The sequence below is a fragment of the Aspergillus ochraceoroseus genome (assembly GCF_002846915.1).
Source record: "Aspergillus ochraceoroseus IBT 24754 chromosome Unknown P175scaffold_10, whole genome shotgun sequence".
NCBI lineage: Eukaryota > Fungi > Ascomycota > Eurotiomycetes > Eurotiales > Aspergillaceae > Aspergillus > Aspergillus ochraceoroseus.
The window spans coordinates 322,311-339,306 of record NW_024468485.1 but is presented as its reverse complement, the minus strand read 5'-3'; the positions used below and the strand labels follow the sequence as shown (position 1 = coordinate 339,306).

General features: G+C 51.4%; 6 protein-coding genes across 6 annotated transcripts; 3 read left to right on the top strand and 3 right to left on the bottom strand.

The window, feature by feature from the left end:
- Positions 1 to 405: 405 nt before the first annotated feature.
- Positions 406 to 3,724, top strand: P175DRAFT_0535825 (uncharacterized protein; the record flags this gene model as incomplete). The annotated part of the gene is made up of 5 exons (XM_040900263.1): positions 406 to 1,026; positions 1,102 to 1,779; positions 1,856 to 2,542; positions 2,604 to 3,065; positions 3,134 to 3,724. 5 exons carry the CDS (start codon positions 406 to 408, stop codon positions 3,722 to 3,724), a joined length of 3,039 nt encoding a protein of 1,012 aa, XP_040748886.1.
- A 746-nt stretch (positions 3,725 to 4,470) lies between these two features.
- On the top strand, positions 4,471 to 5,875 carry P175DRAFT_0535824 (putative tubulin-specific chaperone c; the record flags this gene model as incomplete). The annotated part of the gene is made up of 4 exons (XM_040900262.1): positions 4,471 to 4,591; positions 4,667 to 4,827; positions 4,886 to 5,608; positions 5,663 to 5,875. 4 exons carry the CDS (start codon positions 4,471 to 4,473, stop codon positions 5,873 to 5,875), a joined length of 1,218 nt encoding a protein of 405 aa, XP_040748885.1.
- A 440-nt stretch (positions 5,876 to 6,315) lies between these two features.
- P175DRAFT_0512222 (esterase-like activity of phytase family protein) lies at positions 6,316 to 10,078 on the bottom strand (the record flags this gene model as incomplete). The annotated part of the gene is made up of 6 exons (XM_040898646.1): positions 6,316 to 6,404; positions 6,487 to 7,700; positions 7,786 to 8,035; positions 8,833 to 9,050; positions 9,108 to 9,822; positions 9,877 to 10,078. The coding sequence occupies 6 exons, from the start codon at positions 10,076 to 10,078 to the stop codon at positions 6,316 to 6,318; spliced, it is 2,688 nt and encodes an 895-aa protein (XP_040748884.1).
- Positions 10,079 to 10,179: 101 nt separating this feature from the next.
- Positions 10,180 to 11,253, bottom strand: P175DRAFT_090724 (uncharacterized protein). Its single transcript, XM_040901129.1, has one exon. It carries the CDS (start codon positions 11,014 to 11,016, stop codon positions 10,369 to 10,371), a length of 648 nt encoding a protein of 215 aa, XP_040748883.1. The 5' UTR covers positions 11,017 to 11,253; the 3' UTR covers positions 10,180 to 10,368.
- Positions 11,254 to 11,361: 108 nt separating this feature from the next.
- Positions 11,362 to 15,862, top strand: P175DRAFT_0504781 (coatomer subunit alpha). Its single transcript, XM_040897953.1, has 8 exons — positions 11,362 to 11,585; positions 11,676 to 11,725; positions 11,791 to 12,110; positions 12,164 to 12,499; positions 12,559 to 13,525; positions 13,577 to 14,172; positions 14,228 to 15,318; positions 15,383 to 15,862. Exons 1-8 carry the CDS (start codon positions 11,556 to 11,558, stop codon positions 15,635 to 15,637), a joined length of 3,645 nt encoding a protein of 1,214 aa, XP_040748882.1. The 5' UTR covers positions 11,362 to 11,555; the 3' UTR covers positions 15,638 to 15,862.
- On the bottom strand, positions 15,852 to 16,936 carry P175DRAFT_0504780 (flavin-linked sulfhydryl oxidase). The gene is made up of 2 exons (XM_040897952.1): positions 16,590 to 16,936; positions 15,852 to 16,500 (listed from the first exon to the last, which is right to left on the bottom strand). The coding sequence occupies exons 1-2, from the start codon at positions 16,772 to 16,774 to the stop codon at positions 16,011 to 16,013; spliced, it is 675 nt and encodes a 224-aa protein (XP_040748881.1). The 5' UTR covers positions 16,775 to 16,936; the 3' UTR covers positions 15,852 to 16,010.
- Positions 16,937 to 16,996: the final 60 nt, after the last annotated feature.

Below are 16,996 nucleotides of genomic sequence, written 5' to 3'. Positions count from 1 at the left end.
CAGATGAGGGTAAATGAGGAGGTCCAGAGTAGAAATAGAGTAAATATCGCGTACCTACGTAATGAAGGATTTCAATATAGATTAAATAGCTTCATTTCTACTGATCCACTGGATGAGTCCAAAACCTCCCACTTTGACTTCTTCAGCTCCAGGAATCAGGCATCCAATCATCGTAGTAGGAATATATACCGGTAATATGTGGTACCTAAGGTATCTGTATGGCATGTAAGACAAAGCATGCAGCCTCGCATCAGCTGCTTCCCCTCTGGCTGGGGCGCCAATTCTGTCTTTCATCTTTCCCTATCATCCCCAACAACAATTTCATTGTCCTCGATCTCTTGATAACTACATCTCATCTCACCTAACTCCGTTCGTATGTCCTAGGTGGTCCCTCTCAGTTCCTCCATGTCACATCCACTCGTGGCAGCAGTGTGGGAACAGCTAGGGCGTCGCGACCTGGGGAATATTCTGCACGAAATTATCGGAGAACACGCTGCCGATCTTGCGGTGCGCGGCAGTCATGATGGAGATGCCCTCGATATCGAGCCACTGACCCGGTCGGTGTTATGGATTCAGACCCTGTTCGATTTGCAGCGAACCTATCTCCAGGGATTGTCGAACGTGCGGGACTGCCATCCCTATTTCGTCCCCTACTTGATCTCATCGGAAACAATCTTCTCAACTTTGATGTACCTGACCAAGGTCAAGCTGGAGTTATTTCCCTGTGCGCAACCCACACCCTCGGAGCTTGTGAGGGACCGGCAACTGATTGTGTACACGTTGCTGGCTGGCATCCGGTTGCTGATCCAACGCGGCGAGACCATCACGCCCGATATGAAGTTCAAGCTGGAGCGTGCGCTGAGATCTGCGTGGGGCCATTCTGACCTATCCGCCCTAGAGGCCTTCTTGGTTAACGATCTCCTACCAAAGGCAATTGACAGCATCGGCTCGTCAGACCTGTTCAGGGCCCAAGAGTTATTACTCAAAGCCAGTAAAATCCACCTCCCCGTCTTTACATCGGGAATTGTACGCTCGCTCTCCTTTTGTCGTTGTCAACCCCCCCCTCATCCCTGGAATGTTCACTCACTCATCCTCCTCTAGTACCCTTTCTTTGGTGCTCCCGAAACTCTGACAACGGATCTTTTGACCGCGCTCATAGGCCACAAAGAAGACCAGTTGACATCGTTTTACCTGTTGTATGATCTGTTGTGGGCGGCCGAATCCGCACTCATCCAATGCCATATCGATCGCCGACGGATTGCGCAGGAACAGGGCTACACGAGTGCTGCGGCGATGGACGTGGATGAGGCCTTCAATCAAACCCAAGAAAGCCGCAAAAAATTCGCAAGGACCGTCCTGGCGGCTTTCGATGACGAATTCAGTACCCCTTCGCTCCAAGTTCTGGCAACGGTGATCTTGAGCCAGACCGGTGGAGAACATGCTCCGTTACAGACTCGCAGGATTAGAGACACATGGAACCAGCTTGCACCGATGAGAGAGTCCCTGGACTCATCGCTTGGTCTTCTGATGAGGTGGCTTATCAACCGCAGGGTTCAAATGTGGGACTGTAATGGAGAGCTCGAAGCCTTTTCTCATGATTACCAGCAGCATTTGACCCAGTGGTTGCATAACTCGTCGTATGCAGGATCGAATCACCAAGCCCAAGGGCGAAAGGGAAGTCCAAGTGCCGTGTATGTCGTCAACTGCCCGGCAGTACACCTAGTCCCTGGAGCTCTGCTAGAGGAACAGCTGAGAAGCTCCGACAGGAAGGCTTACGGAGTAGGTGGTGTTCTTGCGTTTTGAATCTCCCGAAGAAGGAGAACATGTCTTGCACTTTAGACTGATTCGATAATAGCAATTACAAGAGAAACCCCGATTTCTCACCGTGGATGTCCTCTGTCCTCTATGTCCTGGAAACGTCAAGATACAACACGCTCAGATGATTGAGCCCCTCGCACAGATGTCTGACGCGCTGCTTCATACAGCTGCCTCAGATAGTAGTGAACGATACTCATTTCCAGATTCAGTATCCCGGAATACAACCTCGCGCTCAAGCTCCATGAGTAACTCAACCGGCCCGTTATCCCGCGCAGATTCAGCCGAAGCCCTGAGATCGCCCATCTCCCCTACCTCGCAGAACCCATCTTCTTTTAAACTCACGGGCAAGCTCTCTTCACCTATTGCCCCTGAAGCGTCAAGTACGTTCTGGACCCGTCCTCGAACCGGTCCATCGCCCGAAAAACAATTAATCAGGTCCTTGTCGCGGGACTTTAAGAACGTGACGCTTTCCCTTACCGGAAGTACTTCTCTATTTAGAAGAACATCCTCAAAGGGGCAATACCTGCCTCGTCAGCCCAGATTTTGTTTCTCGGCATCCGGACAATGTCTTCTACTCTGGGATGCCGGTAGTAGTTGGGTGATGCGCTTCGAGTTAAACCCAATGGATGGAAGGAAACCGAGAGGTCACCGATATGATGTACCTGGCGTGCAGCACGCCGCGGCTGGTTACCAGCGATGTGCGGTCGTTGCGTCTGTTGGAGAGGTATTGCATCTAACTCTAGCGCATTTTCCATTCTTGGGCCCATTTTCTGACATGGAGATAGCACTATGAACTTCTTGTATTTGGCAGCTACAGGATTACCCCCGAAGCTTACCTGACGATTGAGACCCAACACCGGTCTCTGCCTATCACTTGTATGGTCATGTCCCGGGACGACAGATATGTGGCTTTCACTCTCAAAGATCAAGTCAAGGTATATGAAATTCACCACGAGAGCTTTCGAGAGATACAGTTAGGTGATAGGACCGATCACTACTCTGCTCTGAAAGACCTGTCTTCCGCAGGGGCCCATATTACGAGCCTCTTGGACGTCAAGAAGATTGGACAGGAAGAAGAACGAGCGGAAACAGTCATTGAGAGAAAACTTCAATTTTCCGTAGATGGAAAACATTTCATTGTTGCAACCCACCTTGGTGATCAGTATGCTTATGTGGATGTGTGGGACTGTCTTGAGTACCGGTGGAAGCTTGCTGTTGATGGGTCGAGATCGTTTAAACTCCCACCAGTATTCCCCCCCCCCCCCTTCTCAAACGAGATTTCACGCCGTACTTGATAGATGCTAACTCTCCGTAGTGGACTACAGATGACGGAGATCTGACATCTGTGTTCTACGATGATTTCAACAGGGGGGTGGTGCTGACGGCCTTTCTCGGCAGGGAATATCCTATCTCGTTTTCCATCTCCGATGAAAATATTGCCAGCGATCCCCTCAGTACGAGGATTGTTCACGCAGCCCAATCACCTCTAGGCCTACGATTCGTGATGGCCAATGGTATGAAGCAGATGTATTTGTGTGACTCCACCAACAAGGGACCCCTGACCCCGATGAGACTGAAGAAAGCGTCCTCTAAAATCAGCCATTCAGTGTTTCGCCCGGGGCAACTGGCACTGTCTTTTCCCGACGAAAATGAAGTCTTTGCGTTTTGGGTGAAAGAGGGCAAATTGATCCTCCGAACGATTGCTTTAAACCCTACCGGCGAAACGTTTAGTGACTATGATCTGCGGTCTGATTTTGATCGGCTAGTGGTCGAACGACCGCCATCAAGTGATTTCCACCGACAGCGTCCACCACGACCGTCGTCTCTGTCTCGACAAGTGATGGCAGAGATGGACGGGATCCAAGCTATTCCCAGACCTAATCTGCCGGAGCTTTCAGCAACGTAATTCAATGTACTCCGGATTGAACCGATTTCCTGCTAGTTAGCTTCAGCGCACAGTTTTCTCAGGGGAGTAGACCTCGAGTTTAGCAAGTAATGATATCCATGATACCACCCCCAGTACTCCGTAGGGCGCAAGAGTAAACCAAGAAGAACCAGAACCTAAGGCAGCAAACGACCTCCTTCCTAAAACAGCTAGACCCAAATCCCCGGAAGAAAAGAATCGCCGAGTGCCGGGAATTTAGTGCAAAGAAAGATCGACGACGTCACCGAATATGATTTCCCCACACACTCGCCAAAAGAGCAGAGACTCGCTCAAGAGGCTGCCAGAGGTAAGCTCCGTGTTTCGCTTACTCTTTCTCAAGGGGGGGGGGGATGTACTGCTTTCTTGCTTTGAACCCCTCGGCTTGTGGATCCATGATCTTAATGCACGGATGATCCCAGTGTTGATCAACTGCGCGCTCTTAATGAGGGTATTTGCGCACGAGCGCTTGGATTTCCTTGACTTGGCTAATAGTGTATGTTTGGTGTAACCTAGCTTTGAATTTGCTGTGAACTTCCTCTCCGAATCAACATACGATCGTGTCGGAGGTTAGACTTAGAACGGGTTGAGCCGGTTAGGATTTGGTCAGCCTCGGATCGCGACGTCATCAATACCTCGTCCCCGTTGGAATCCCCACACATATATACATACTGGAAGGCTATCGGACCATAATTCTCACTCTTATTTCTTCCTCTTGGCACAGCTACATCATGTCGCAGCCTGGATTTGAACCGGCCCGTCGGCCATCTCAATCCGAGAATCAAACCATTCACAAGTCGGAGATCCCGTTGAAGGAACGCTTCTTTCGCTACTTCCAACAAGAAATCACTGGTATGGTCTAGTCGACCTCTTGTGCTATGTGCTCCTGGTCAGAGCCAGTCTGACACCTATGTTGTTTTCCTGTAGCCTTGCAGGAACAGATGGATAGACTCGCCGATACGTCTTTGGTTGGAGGAGAACGGACGGACGCAACCGACCATTGTCTAGCCGGGATCGCGCGGCTGTCGAACGAAGTCAAAGACGCCGCTAGTTATATTCCGACATATGACCAGCGGATATATGCCGAGGTAGGTTGAATGGTGGCAAATAGGAAAGCAAACGGTATATACTCATGGTTTTTGTCAGGCAATCAAGGCGCTCCAGGACAAACTGGCGGAAACCCGTGCTGCAGTGGAACCACGGCCCAAATTTAGCTTCAAGACCAAGAAGAACCCGTCCGCTATCTCACTATCGGATGCAGCTGAGCTGGCTGCTCAAGGTCGTCGCGGAATCCCGGGGTTCTTGTCACCCGGGACGTCTTCTGTTGGGTCATCTGCTGCGCAGACACCCAACTATCCATCGACTCCTTTGAATGAGCCCGATCAACTGCATCTTCACAGGCCTGAAATCGCTCCGAGTTCTATTCCTAAGATCGCTGTGGAGAGTATCGATGAGAAACCGCAGAGCGAGTCTCACACCACTGCCTTTGCAGCGACCTCGGTGTCGTCAGTGACCGTCAACAATCATCATGGTCTTCACATAATGCTCCCGGCTTCGGGCTCGACAGCATCGGTGCCCGCCTCCATCACGTCCTTGCGGCATTGCATCGTCGACATGTCGATTCCTACAGCCGATGGGAAACCCTATGCCAGTTTAATGATTAAAAATGTGGAGGATAGCCTACTGGTGTGTGGCCAGATCAACGGCCCAGCCCATATCACTGGCGTGCATAATAGTATCATTGTGGTGGACTGCCGCCAGTTCCGCATGCACGATTGCAAGGATGTGGACGTGTATCTGAGCTCCTCTAGCAATCCCATCATTGAAGATTGCACTGATATCCGGTTTGGCCGGATACCCCGAGCATATGTGAGCAGTTGAACCATCGTAGCTCCCATTATTCTCTTTTACTCATCGTCATAGGCTCTGGACCACGACCGCCCCGATTGCGAAGACTGCTGGAACCAAGTGGAAGATTTCAAATGGATCAAGCCGGAACCAAGCCCTAATTGGAGTCTCCTTGGCCCGGACGGCGGTGTTCCGGAAGAAGTCTGGGCTGAGATCGTCCCAGGAGGACCCGGGTGGTCACTGGACGATATCCTTCGCGCTATTAAAATCGATAAAAACCTGATCTGATTTACAGGGATGTTGAGTTGCTTGCTCGCATCATGAATCGTTAGTCGGTAGTCGGTGTTTGCGATACATATGGTGGAAATTGTTCATGTATTCGCTCAAGTTTGGCGAGGACTTGCATTATAGCCTGACGGCTGGGCTGGTATTTTAACTTTCTTTGGTGAAGTGTAGTTGATCTTACGATGTGAACGCGTGTACTTGTGCTTGTGCATCTCCCCCCATCTGGAGTTCTCCTTTAGTTCTATGGAGTTTTTTTTTTTTTTTTTTTCTATCTTTTACCCGACCTGTATGTTATTATGCTATATACACACACTGAAATACCAAAACAAGTAATATATATATCTACAGGACAGAGAGAAAGGTCATCCATCGCCAATAGTAAAGGCGACTGCAACGAGCGTGATTGATCGAAAGAAAGAAAGCTTCCAAAACAACAAGTGGGATTAAAATTCGACCCTGAAGACAAGAACCTGGCTGTCAAGCTCATAGCCAGATTCATCGGCATAAGGCAGGCGGCCGAAGTTCATGTATCCTTGTGCAGCCAGCGTTAGCGCAAGGTTCCATGAATCCTGTGACAATGAAAAAAAAAAAAAAAAAAAAAAAAAGAAACTAACCATTCTGAGTGACAAAGTCATTATCACTAAAGGTAAAGAGAAAATACTCGGTCTTTTCCTTGGTACCCTTGTTGGGATGGGGATGAGTATCGCCCTTGGAGGGATCAACGGGGACAAGGACAAAGCTCTCCCACTTCTCATTGAGCAGGGCCGAATCCTGGGCGCCGCCATTATGCAGGCCGAAGCGGGCGAGCTGGGACTCGACATTGAAGTCGAGGAAAGCGCAGTACTCGGCCGGGACGATGGCGGCGTCGAGCTTCCCCTTTTTGGAGGCGATGCTGCTGCCGGCGGCGGCGTCGTACTGGGCGCCCCGGAGGTCCGTGGTGTTGGAGGTGATGGCGAAGACATCGGCGTGGCGGTAAACGGACAGCGAGTGGTCCTGGCCGTGGCCGAAGCCGGAGTCGCGGGCGAGAACGAGGAAGTCGCCTGTGGGCAGGTGGAGGATCTCGGACTGGGAGGCGACGATGTAGGCGTTTGAGGCGGAGGCGTCGGTCTGGCGGTAGTCGCGGTATTTAGGGAGGGTCACGGCGTACTCGTGCGTGTAGCGCGGGGTGGATCCGGAGGCGATGTCGTACTGCAGGATGCGGGCGGGCTGGCGGTTTTTCTTCTTGGGGCCGCCTTCTTGGTTCAGGGCGGACTGGATCATCACGGAGAGGGTCGTGCCGTCGGGGGACAGCGCGAGGCCCTCGAAGCCCTGGTTGTTGTTGCGGCCGGTTTCTGGGTCCTCGGGGCTAGGCAGTTGGTCGGGTGCGTACAGCGGGGGGCTGGCCGCGCTGAAGCTGAGCGTGCCGTTGCGCCGCGGGAGATACGCCTCGGGCGGCTGGAGGGCGAGGACCATCTTTCCGGCCTTGTTGAATTTATACACGTAGGGTCCGTATTCGTCCGAGATCCAGAAGTAGCCCTGGTGGTCGATGACCAGGCCTTCGGTGTCGAGAGAGACTCTCTTGCCGCCACGGCCGGGGCCCCCGAAGCCATTGCCCGTGTACGTTGCCGCGGGGAGAGGAGGGAACCCCTTGTACGAGGCGTAACCGGTGGCGTCTGGGTCCAGGCCAGTGAGAGGTTGGCCGTCCGGCCCGGTGAGGAGAGTCGTGTCGAGGTACTTCAGATGCACGTTGGGCTTGGATGGGTTCTTTGCTGTCGCGTGAGTGGCAAGCTGGAGCGTGATTTGGAACTTGTGCACGCGGGGTTGGAAGTTGAGTGTCCCGTTTGTATTCCTGGTAGAGCAAGTCAATGGCGGAAACATACTTTTTCTTTTTGTTTTTTTTTGTATAGTGATGACCTGGGCCAATTGATGCTTACCAGCCGCGATCAGGCAGACAGTAGAAAATTCCCGAGTAGCTGTTCGGGCCTGTCTTGCGCCATGAGCCCTTTTCAAGCGCAGCAGAGCTTCCAAGGCCGGCCAGAGTATCACCGTACTTGTCTCTGGCATTGGACGCTACATATCCGTAGCCCTCGAGACCGGTGTACGCATAGGTTGTGCCCGCGCAGGTGGTTTGGTTCACGACCTTGGAGTTCTCATTGCTAGGGCAGCTGCTGGAAGCAATCCCGGCTGCCACAGTTGTTAAGGGCAGCGCAGGGAGCAGAAGAGACCACTTCATGGTTGTTCGCGAGCAACTGGAATCAGAGCCCCTGTTCCAATGCAGGTGTTCTGTTCTGTACCGAATCGGGGTTCAACAGCATCCTGGTGAGCTGATCGATGGCTGAATATATACTGGCCGGAACGATATACAAGAAACGATCCCTCATGATGTTCGGGAAAGAACCCGAGCGCAGGCATAATGCAACCTTTCAACGTGATGGGAAGAGCAGTCGCGATTCGCCGGTCAAGTCCCTGTTGAGCCGGTTAGTGGGATGCAGTTCCTGTAGCAGATCCAATAATGAATCGAGTGATCAAGGGGAAGGCATTAGCGGAGGATTTAGCGGGGGAGTTAGTGCGGAGGCATCATACAAGATGAAGTATGATGGTGGATTTTTAGATTAAATCTGATAGTAGCGATCCTTATTTCCAGCGATAAGATGACTTTTTTTAGAACCATTCAAAAAGCCTTGTACACCATGTTGTCCAACCTTGGATACAAATACCAAGACGCTACGAGCCAGCTTCCCACACACTACGACCGTCTATCGTACACACGCTCACATCCAGCTCATTCACTGGTTACTAGCATCCCAAGTCGTCGTCAACTTGGGGTACTTCTGAGCGTGAATACCTAGGTCTTCATAGATCGCGTGATCTCCTGGTGGAAATTAGTTGGGCGGCCAAGAGAACTTCCAAGAAATTTCCAAGAAACAGGGCGTAGGGATAATTAGAAAAAAAAAAATAAAAAAAATAAGAGTCCCACTCACCTCCCAAGGTCTCGATTCTATCCTCATTCTCCTCCTCCATTTTGATCACTTCTTCTTGGGGCTCCTCCTCTTCCGGTCGTGTCTCCCCGGGCTCCGCGAGGGCTACCTTTGCCAGCCCACCAGAGGTTGACCCGATCATGAGGAACTGTGCATTGGGATAGTCAATCAATTCAGGCTCCATTGGTATCCAGCGGAGATCTCTGAATCTCTCGAGCATACTGATCATGGTCATTTAGTCATCGTGCACACACGTTGAACGGAAGAGGCGCACTTACCCCTCGGGATACTCAGGATCCTTTGGGAGACGAGCAAAAGGGGGGCCGGGGAACTTGGGGCTCTTGGACTGGATAAGCCAGCTGCCACGTTCTGCAAGTCCAAAGTCTTCCTGGACGTCTCCAAGCTTCTCCGGAAGGGTGAGTACGTAGACAATATGAGTCGCCCTCTTGGTGGATGTGATGGCATAAACTCCTTCTGCATAGGGTCTAGCCTCAGGGATTTCTCGTGTCCCTCTAGTGGCAGTTTCATATGTCTCACCAGCGAGGAAGCTTTCCTGTAGCTCCTTCATTGACTTCCCGGCCTTCGCAACAAATCCCATTTCCCTTTCTCTTCCAGAGGTTGGGAACCTCTTTTTAGGGACCATCAGTAGTCGGCACTTTGCACCGGTATCCAGGGGTCCCTGGTCATGGTCCAGAGCAGCACCCAGGGGTGTTGGCCGTAGTACAACAAAACTGCGAGCTACATCTTGAAAGCTGGTCGGCTCCTGCACGTTGACTCGAGGCCGGTAGAAAAAGTAGATGATACCTTTCTCGAGTATATTGGAGGGAGCAACATCCTCTCGTTCTTTAGATGTCCCAATCCCAGCTGCAATACCATCAAGAGCTGGAGCAGCAGCTTTGGACTCTGGTACTTCTTCTGGCTTTGTCTCTGGCTGTTTCTCTGGCTTTACCTCAGGTTCTTCGGTGGGTTCTACTTCAGTTTTTGTCACTTGCTCTGGGGCCTATTAGCTCTAGCAAACTCATACACATTTCTCCATATTTTACTCACTCTCGGCAGTTTCTACTTGTGTCTCCTGCACCGGCTCCTTTTCGTCCACGACTTCCTTCTTTTCTCTCTTGGGCTGGGGACCACGGTCAGTGGAGCCTTTACGTTTTGCGCTAACGGATCCCCTTCTCTTAATATCTGGGGAAGCTGCCATGGCTTCCTTTGCCTTTTGAGCAGCGTGGCGAGTAGATGTGCGAGTTGCCATGGTGAAAATAGGAAATTGATATTTAAATTATCCGAAAGTAGAGGGGTTCTGCGATCAATCGCACATAAGAACTGGAGCTGAGGTTGACGGAAGCTCAAGCTTCGAATGGGCCCTGATGAGGATAGCGTGACGTCATCCATCTGGGGCATGTCAGTCACGTGAATCACGCTCGATTTCCAGTGTAGGTATCCATCCGTCTTTGGTAGGGATTGGGCGAAGGTTTTTTTGTAAAATGTAAATATCATGCTTAATCTAGAGATTCCATGCCCTCTCTATAGGATAACCCATCATTAATCCAGGTCCATTTCATCCGAGGCCGTCGGTTCACCGGGAACGGTGGCACCGCTAAAATCCGTAGAGACAGAGGTAGCTGACGATCCGCTCAAGGCTCGAGTTCTATTAGAGGCTAAAGAAGCTCGAAGGTTTTCCTTTGACCGCTTGCTTTTCCTGCGTGGCCTTTTCGGACTTAGTGTAGGTCCTTCGTAGACATCAAACGCAGACTTGGACGTATACCGTTGTTCCGACCGCGAGATGCCCAGCGGATTAGTCGGCTTTCTCTTTCTGCCTCTTTTTGGTGAAATCATGACTTGTGGGTCAGGATTATCAGAATCACAATGAAGGCCCTCCATGGAATCAACTAAATCACCTTGCGGGGTGGCCAGTCCATCGCCCTTGAATGGGCTTACCGTTGGGTTGTCATGTTCATATGTAGACTCTGCATCTGGCTCCTCGATGGCATATGGTTTGACTAGCTGGATACCCGCGTTGTCAGCGTAGTCCCCTAGTGGTACGTCTTCTACCCACAAGCCCTCAAGTTCTTCAGCAGGGGAGATTTTGGGACTGGGTTGGCGATTTGGCTGGAAAGTCGTTTCCTTATGGGCTGTATTGGCATTGGATGATGATTGACGCCAGATAGGGGCCCATCCATCTTGTTCCATAGTATCGAGCGTGGTGTGCTAGTTCAATGTTTAGTTCACAGAGCTTCGTAGCGTCCAAAGATGCAGGATGTCCCCATAGTATAGTAGCGCGGGGGTCAGTCAGGTTCAGACTAGGCTTGAGTGCGATGGAACAGGAAAGAACCACATAAAACCGAAATGCATCATCCCCAAGTCAAATAAGATAAGATCCATCACGGATTCATCCTCACCATGTCGGAAAATGAGCGTGGTTGTCCATCATAAGATGCCCGACTGGCGACGGTTCCCCTGAGAGCTTCTCACCGCCCGCGTCCATCATTGGCCCGCGACACTCGCTTATTCAATAAGTCCACGTTACCGCCATCGATGAAGGTGTCCTGTCCAGACTGTCCTGTCGATCCAGAGTCCAGACGCTCCTCGACCTCACCTGTTCTTTTCCTCTGCTCATCTCTCTCGTTGTGCAGTGGATGAGGTGGTCGCTTCTGTGATCTCTTTGTCTTTAGTGCGCGGAGCTTGCTTCTGCTTCTCTATGGTGCGGCTTCGGCCAACCCTCCTTCAAGATGCAGTCCTCCCCAAACATGCTTACCAAGGTATGCTTTCCTCTCTCCCCAGTGGCCCTATTTCAGGTTTCTATCACTGTTTGCCTGTAAAGCACTTGCTAATTATTGTGCTCTTGATAGTTTGAGTCGAAATCATCCCGTGCGAAGGGAATTGCCTTCCATCCCAAGCGGTCAGTTCGGAGTCCAGTCCCTTCTCCCTACGCGTCGCATTCGGCCACGACTAACCTTCACCTAGACCATGGATTCTCGTATCCCTTCATTCATCCACAATCCAGCTGTGGGACTATCGCATGGGAACCCTCATTGATCGTTTCGAAGAACACGATGGCCCCGTTCGAGGCATTGACTTCCACCCGACCCAGCCCCTCTTCGTGTCCGGAGGTGACGATTACAAGATCAAAGTCTGGAGCTACCAGACTCGGAGATGTCTATTCACATTAAATGGCCACCTGGACTATGTGCGGACCGTCTTTTTCCACCATGAGCTCCCCTGGATTCTGTCTGCGTCAGACGATCAAACCATCAGAATCTGGAATTGGCAAAACAGATCATTGAGTAAGTCGGACTTTGGCCACCTGTCCAGACCGGAGCTGATTTTTGTTCTTTAGTCTGCACCATGACCGGCCATAACCACTATGTGATGTGCGCGCAATTCCATCCTACCGAAGACCTCATCGCCTCCGCCTCGTTGGATCAGTCTGTTCGCATTTGGGATATCTCAGGATTGCGGAAGAAGCACTCGGCTCCAACCACCATGTCATTCGAGGATCAGATGGCCCGCGCCAACCCGGGACAAGCGGATATGTTTGGAAACACTGATGCAGTCGTGAAGTTCGTTCTGGAGGGTCACGATCGAGGTGTCAACTGGGTTTCTTTCCACCCCACTTTGCCCCTGATTGTGTCCGCAGGCGATGACCGCCTCATTAAGCTCTGGAGGATGAGTGGTATGCTATAATAATGTCCTCAACGGTCAGTGATGCGGGCCCGCTAACTTGGTTTATAGATACCAAAGCATGGGAAGTCGACACCTGTCGTGGCCATTTTCAGAATGCGTCTGCCTGCCTGTTCCACCCTCACCAAGACCTTATCCTTTCTGTCGGCGAAGACAAGACAATCCGCGCCTGGGATTTGAACAAAAGAACCTCCGTCCAGTCCTTTAAGCGGGATGTGGACCGATTCTGGGTCATTGCTGCGCACCCCGAAATCAACCTGTTCGCTGCCGGTCATGACACTGGTGTGATGGTTTTTAAGCTGGAAAGGGAGAGGCCTGCATCTGCGGTGTACCAGAATCAATTGTTCTATATTACCAAGGAGAAGCACGTTAAATCGTTTGACTTTGCAAAGAACGTCGAATCTCCATCTATGCTCTCCTTGCGCAAGCTTGGATCTCCTTGGGTTCCTCCTCGCGCCCTCTCCTACAACCCCGCCGAGCGTGCCATTCTCGTTACTTCTCCCACCGACGGCGGTGTTTATGAGTTGATCCATCTTCCCCGGGACGCCACTGGAGCCATTGAACCGACCGATGTTAAACGGGGCCAAGCCTCGTCTGCCGTCTTTGTTGCTCGCAATCGGTTCGCTGTCTTCAGCCAAACAAACCAGCAGGTAGATATCAAGGATCTCAGCAACTCCACGACAAAGTCCATCAAGCCCCCTGCTGGAACCACGGATATCTACTTTGGTGGAACTGGCTGCCTGCTTTTCATCACTCCCACTACTGTTGTTCTGTTTGACATCCAACAGAAGAAGCAGCTGGCAGAGTTGGCTGTAAGCGGTGTTAAGTATGTTGTGTGGTCCAATGACGGACTCTATGCAGCCTTGCTCAGCAAGCACAATGTCACCATCGTCACAAAGACCCTAGAGCAAGTGAGTAGCCTGCACGAGACGATCCGTATCAAGAGCGCAGCTTGGGATGACGCTGGCGTCCTTCTTTACTCCACCTTGAACCACGTTAAGTACTCGCTGCTGAATGGGTAAGATCTGTTCCAAATCCTCGGGTGACCAAAAGCTGACCCCCATTGTAGTGATAGTGGTATCATTCGGACCTTGGACCAGACAGTCTACCTTGTCAAGGTCAAGGGCCGCAGCGTCTACTGCCTGGACCGAAATGCTAAGCCAAGGACCCTAGACATTGATCCCACCGAATACCGATTCAAGCTTGCGCTTGTCAAGAGGAACTACGATGAAATGCTGCAGATTATCAAGACTTCCAGCCTGGTTGGTCAAAGCATCATCTCTTATCTACAGAAGAAAGGGTACCCAGAGATTGCCCTCCAGTTCGTGGAAGATCCCCAAACACGCTTCGAACTCGCCCTAGAGTGTGGTAACCTTGATGTCGCAATCGAAATGGCGAGAGAGCTAGATCGCCCTAACTTGTGGAGCCGCCTCGGTACTGAGGCCTTGGCACATGGCAACCACCAGATCGTCGAGATGGCTTACCAAAAACAGCGCAACTTTGATAAATTGTCTTTCTTGTACCTGTCGACCGGAGACCAGGAGAAGCTGTCAAGAATGGCTAAGATCGCAGAACATCGTGGTGACTTCACGTCGCGTTTCCAGAATGCGATCTACCGTGGAGATGTGGAAGACAGAATTCAAATGTTCAAGGAAGTTGATCAATGTAGGTCATACAATGGATTCTGTTGCTCTGACTTCGTCTTTCTAACCTCTTGCAGATCCTCTCGCATACCTTACTGCCAAGTCTCACGGCCTGACAGAGGAGGCTGAGTCTATCCTCGAGGCCTGTGGTCTAACGGAAGACCAGATCTCGCTTCCGACAATCGACGAGCCTCTTCCAGTGCCACGTCCCATTGTGGAAACCTTCAAGGCAAGCTGGCCCGTCAAGGCTGCAGCGCACTCCTCTTTCGAAAAGGCTCTTCTTGGAGAAGTTGGAGCCGGTGACGAGGAAGCCGGTGAGCTCGACTTTGAAGGCGAAGAGGAAAATGATGAGGCCGTTACTGCACGTGAAACTCTTGAAGGAGAAGAAGAAGAAGACGTTGCTGGATGGGACATGGGTGACGAAATTAATGTCGAGGAAGATGTTGAGTTTGTCAATGTTGACAGCGCAGAGGCGGGCACAGGCAGCACTGAGGCAGACCTTTGGGCTCGCAACTCTCCGCTAGCGGCAGACCATGTTGCTGCTGGGTCCTTTGACACAGCCATGCAACTACTTAACCGCCAGGTGGGAGCTGTGAACTTCACTCCTTTGAAACCCAGATTTCTTGAAGTCTTCAAGGCATCCAAGACGTATCTCGCTGCGACTCCCAGCCTTCCTCCGTTAGTTAACTATGTTCGACGAACCGTTGATGAGACCGACAGCCGTAAAGTCCTGCCTGTTATCCCCAAGGACCTCGAGACGATTGCCAATGTCGATCTGCAAGAGGGTTATGCAGCAATGAGGGCCAACAAGCTAGAAGATGGCGTTAAGATCTTCAAGGGCATCTTGCACTCGATCTTGGTGAACAGCGTGTCATCGGAGGCTGAGGTTGAGCAAGCCAAGAAGATCATCGAGACCGCTCGGGAGTACATCTTGGCCATGTCTATTGAGTTGGAGCGCCGTACTCTGTCGGCAGAAACCCCCGAGGGTCTTCAGAGAAGCCTCGAACTCTCTGCCTACTTCACCATTCCTAAACTGGAGGTTGCTCACAGGCAACTTGCTCTCGCTCAAGCGATGAAGTTTGCCTTCACCCACAAGAACTACTCTTCTGCTCTTAGCTTCGCCAATCGCATGCTGGCTAATGGTGGCTCTGCTAAGCTTCTGGAACAGGTACATTTCCCCTATTTGCGCCTCTTTGCGTCTCCCGAGTAACATTGCTAATTCCTCCCCATAGGCCAAGAAGGTCAAGGCCCAATGCGAGCGTAGCCCCCAGGACAAAATCGACATTGAATTCGACCAGTTCGCCGACTTTGATATCTGTGCTGCTTCGTATACGCCGATCTACGGCGGATCCCCAAGCGTCTCCGACCCTTTCACCAATGCGAAGTACCACGAACAATATAAGGGTAGTGTGTGCCGCATCTCTGATGTAACTGAGATCGGTGCACCGGCGAGTGGACTGCGGTTGTTTGTCCCGGGCCAGAATTAATTTCCAGATGACGACGTGCGATGGCTTATGTTTCAACATAGAAAAGTGAACTTGCTTACTTCTATGAGGGCTAGTTGTTGGTCTTTGGGGTGGCGAGGAACGCTCGTGTTATTTAGATGTATCGATCTATTATTGCCTGTCTTCGATATTTCCTGAGCGATGTTAGTATAACTATTTCACAATTATTATTGTCAATGCAATGCAAGTTGAACCTGTTCCGTGTGGAGATGTTCTAGTCTATTCATATATATATATACAAGCTGTAGTAGCCATCTATACTACCCTATCTTATCCCATCGATATCATAAAATTACACAAGCTCCCCAATCCCCCAGTGAGCAAAACCATGGGAAGAAAGAAAGTTCGTCATTTCCTAATCACACCTTCCATCCTTCCAACCAGTCCTCCACCTCTCCTCCCAAAACCGACAATCAAACTCCTTTTTCCCGAGCTTCCGATTCACCTCGTTATGCGCCTGACACATCCACGTCCCAAAGTCCGATCTCCCACCCAGGCGCGGCGCATTCTTACCACTCGGCTCCGCCATCCAAGTGCGAAGGTCATCCGCACACACCCAGCACGGATATAACCGCGAGAAGAGCTTCAGGAACGTCCGCATTTCCGCCTGTTGTTCTGTCGATGCTTGTGTAGGATACGCCGCCGTGAGTGAGTGCAGGAAGGTCCAGGTGGAGCGGCCAAGCTCCTCAACGTCGGGGGGGCACTCCGGACGCGCAGAGGGCTGAGCGTTGGCTTCCTCGAGGGGGCCTGATTTTGAAGTAGGTGTGGCGGCAGCGGCGGGACCTTGCATTTTGGCCTGTTTTGTGAGGTTGCGCCAGGATGCAGCGGAGGTGCAGAGACGGCATCTAATACGTCCGGTATTTCTGTTCGTTAGTGTCTCGTTGTTTCTTTATGCGCGCTGTTCGTCACCAGCTGGGACGCGGAGGAGACATACGGCTTTCCGTCTTTATCTAGCACGACGCCGACGCCAGCGGGAGGCGTTGTCGTCGAGGAATCATCTTTTGACTCTGGAGAGGATGACGAAGAGCTTGCGGCTGCTCCTGCGGCTGCTTGGGCCTTGTGGATGAAAAGCGTCTTTGGTGGTGTTGCTTGCGATCCTGGATTTATTATGTCCGCCATTGGCTGGCTGCTGTTCAATGGAGTTGCGAGGAACGTATTCGGTGGAAGGGGTCTGTCAAAATAAACTATGGGAATGAAGGGCTCTCTGCTGCGACTTATAAACCGGTCCTGTACGAACGAATGTGAGAAAGTCTGGACGGCCGTAGATTTAGTTATAGATGCGTTGCGTTTGTCTTTCTCTTCTCGGGTCTCGGGGAGATTTCCCACGTCGCTTTGTCAGCG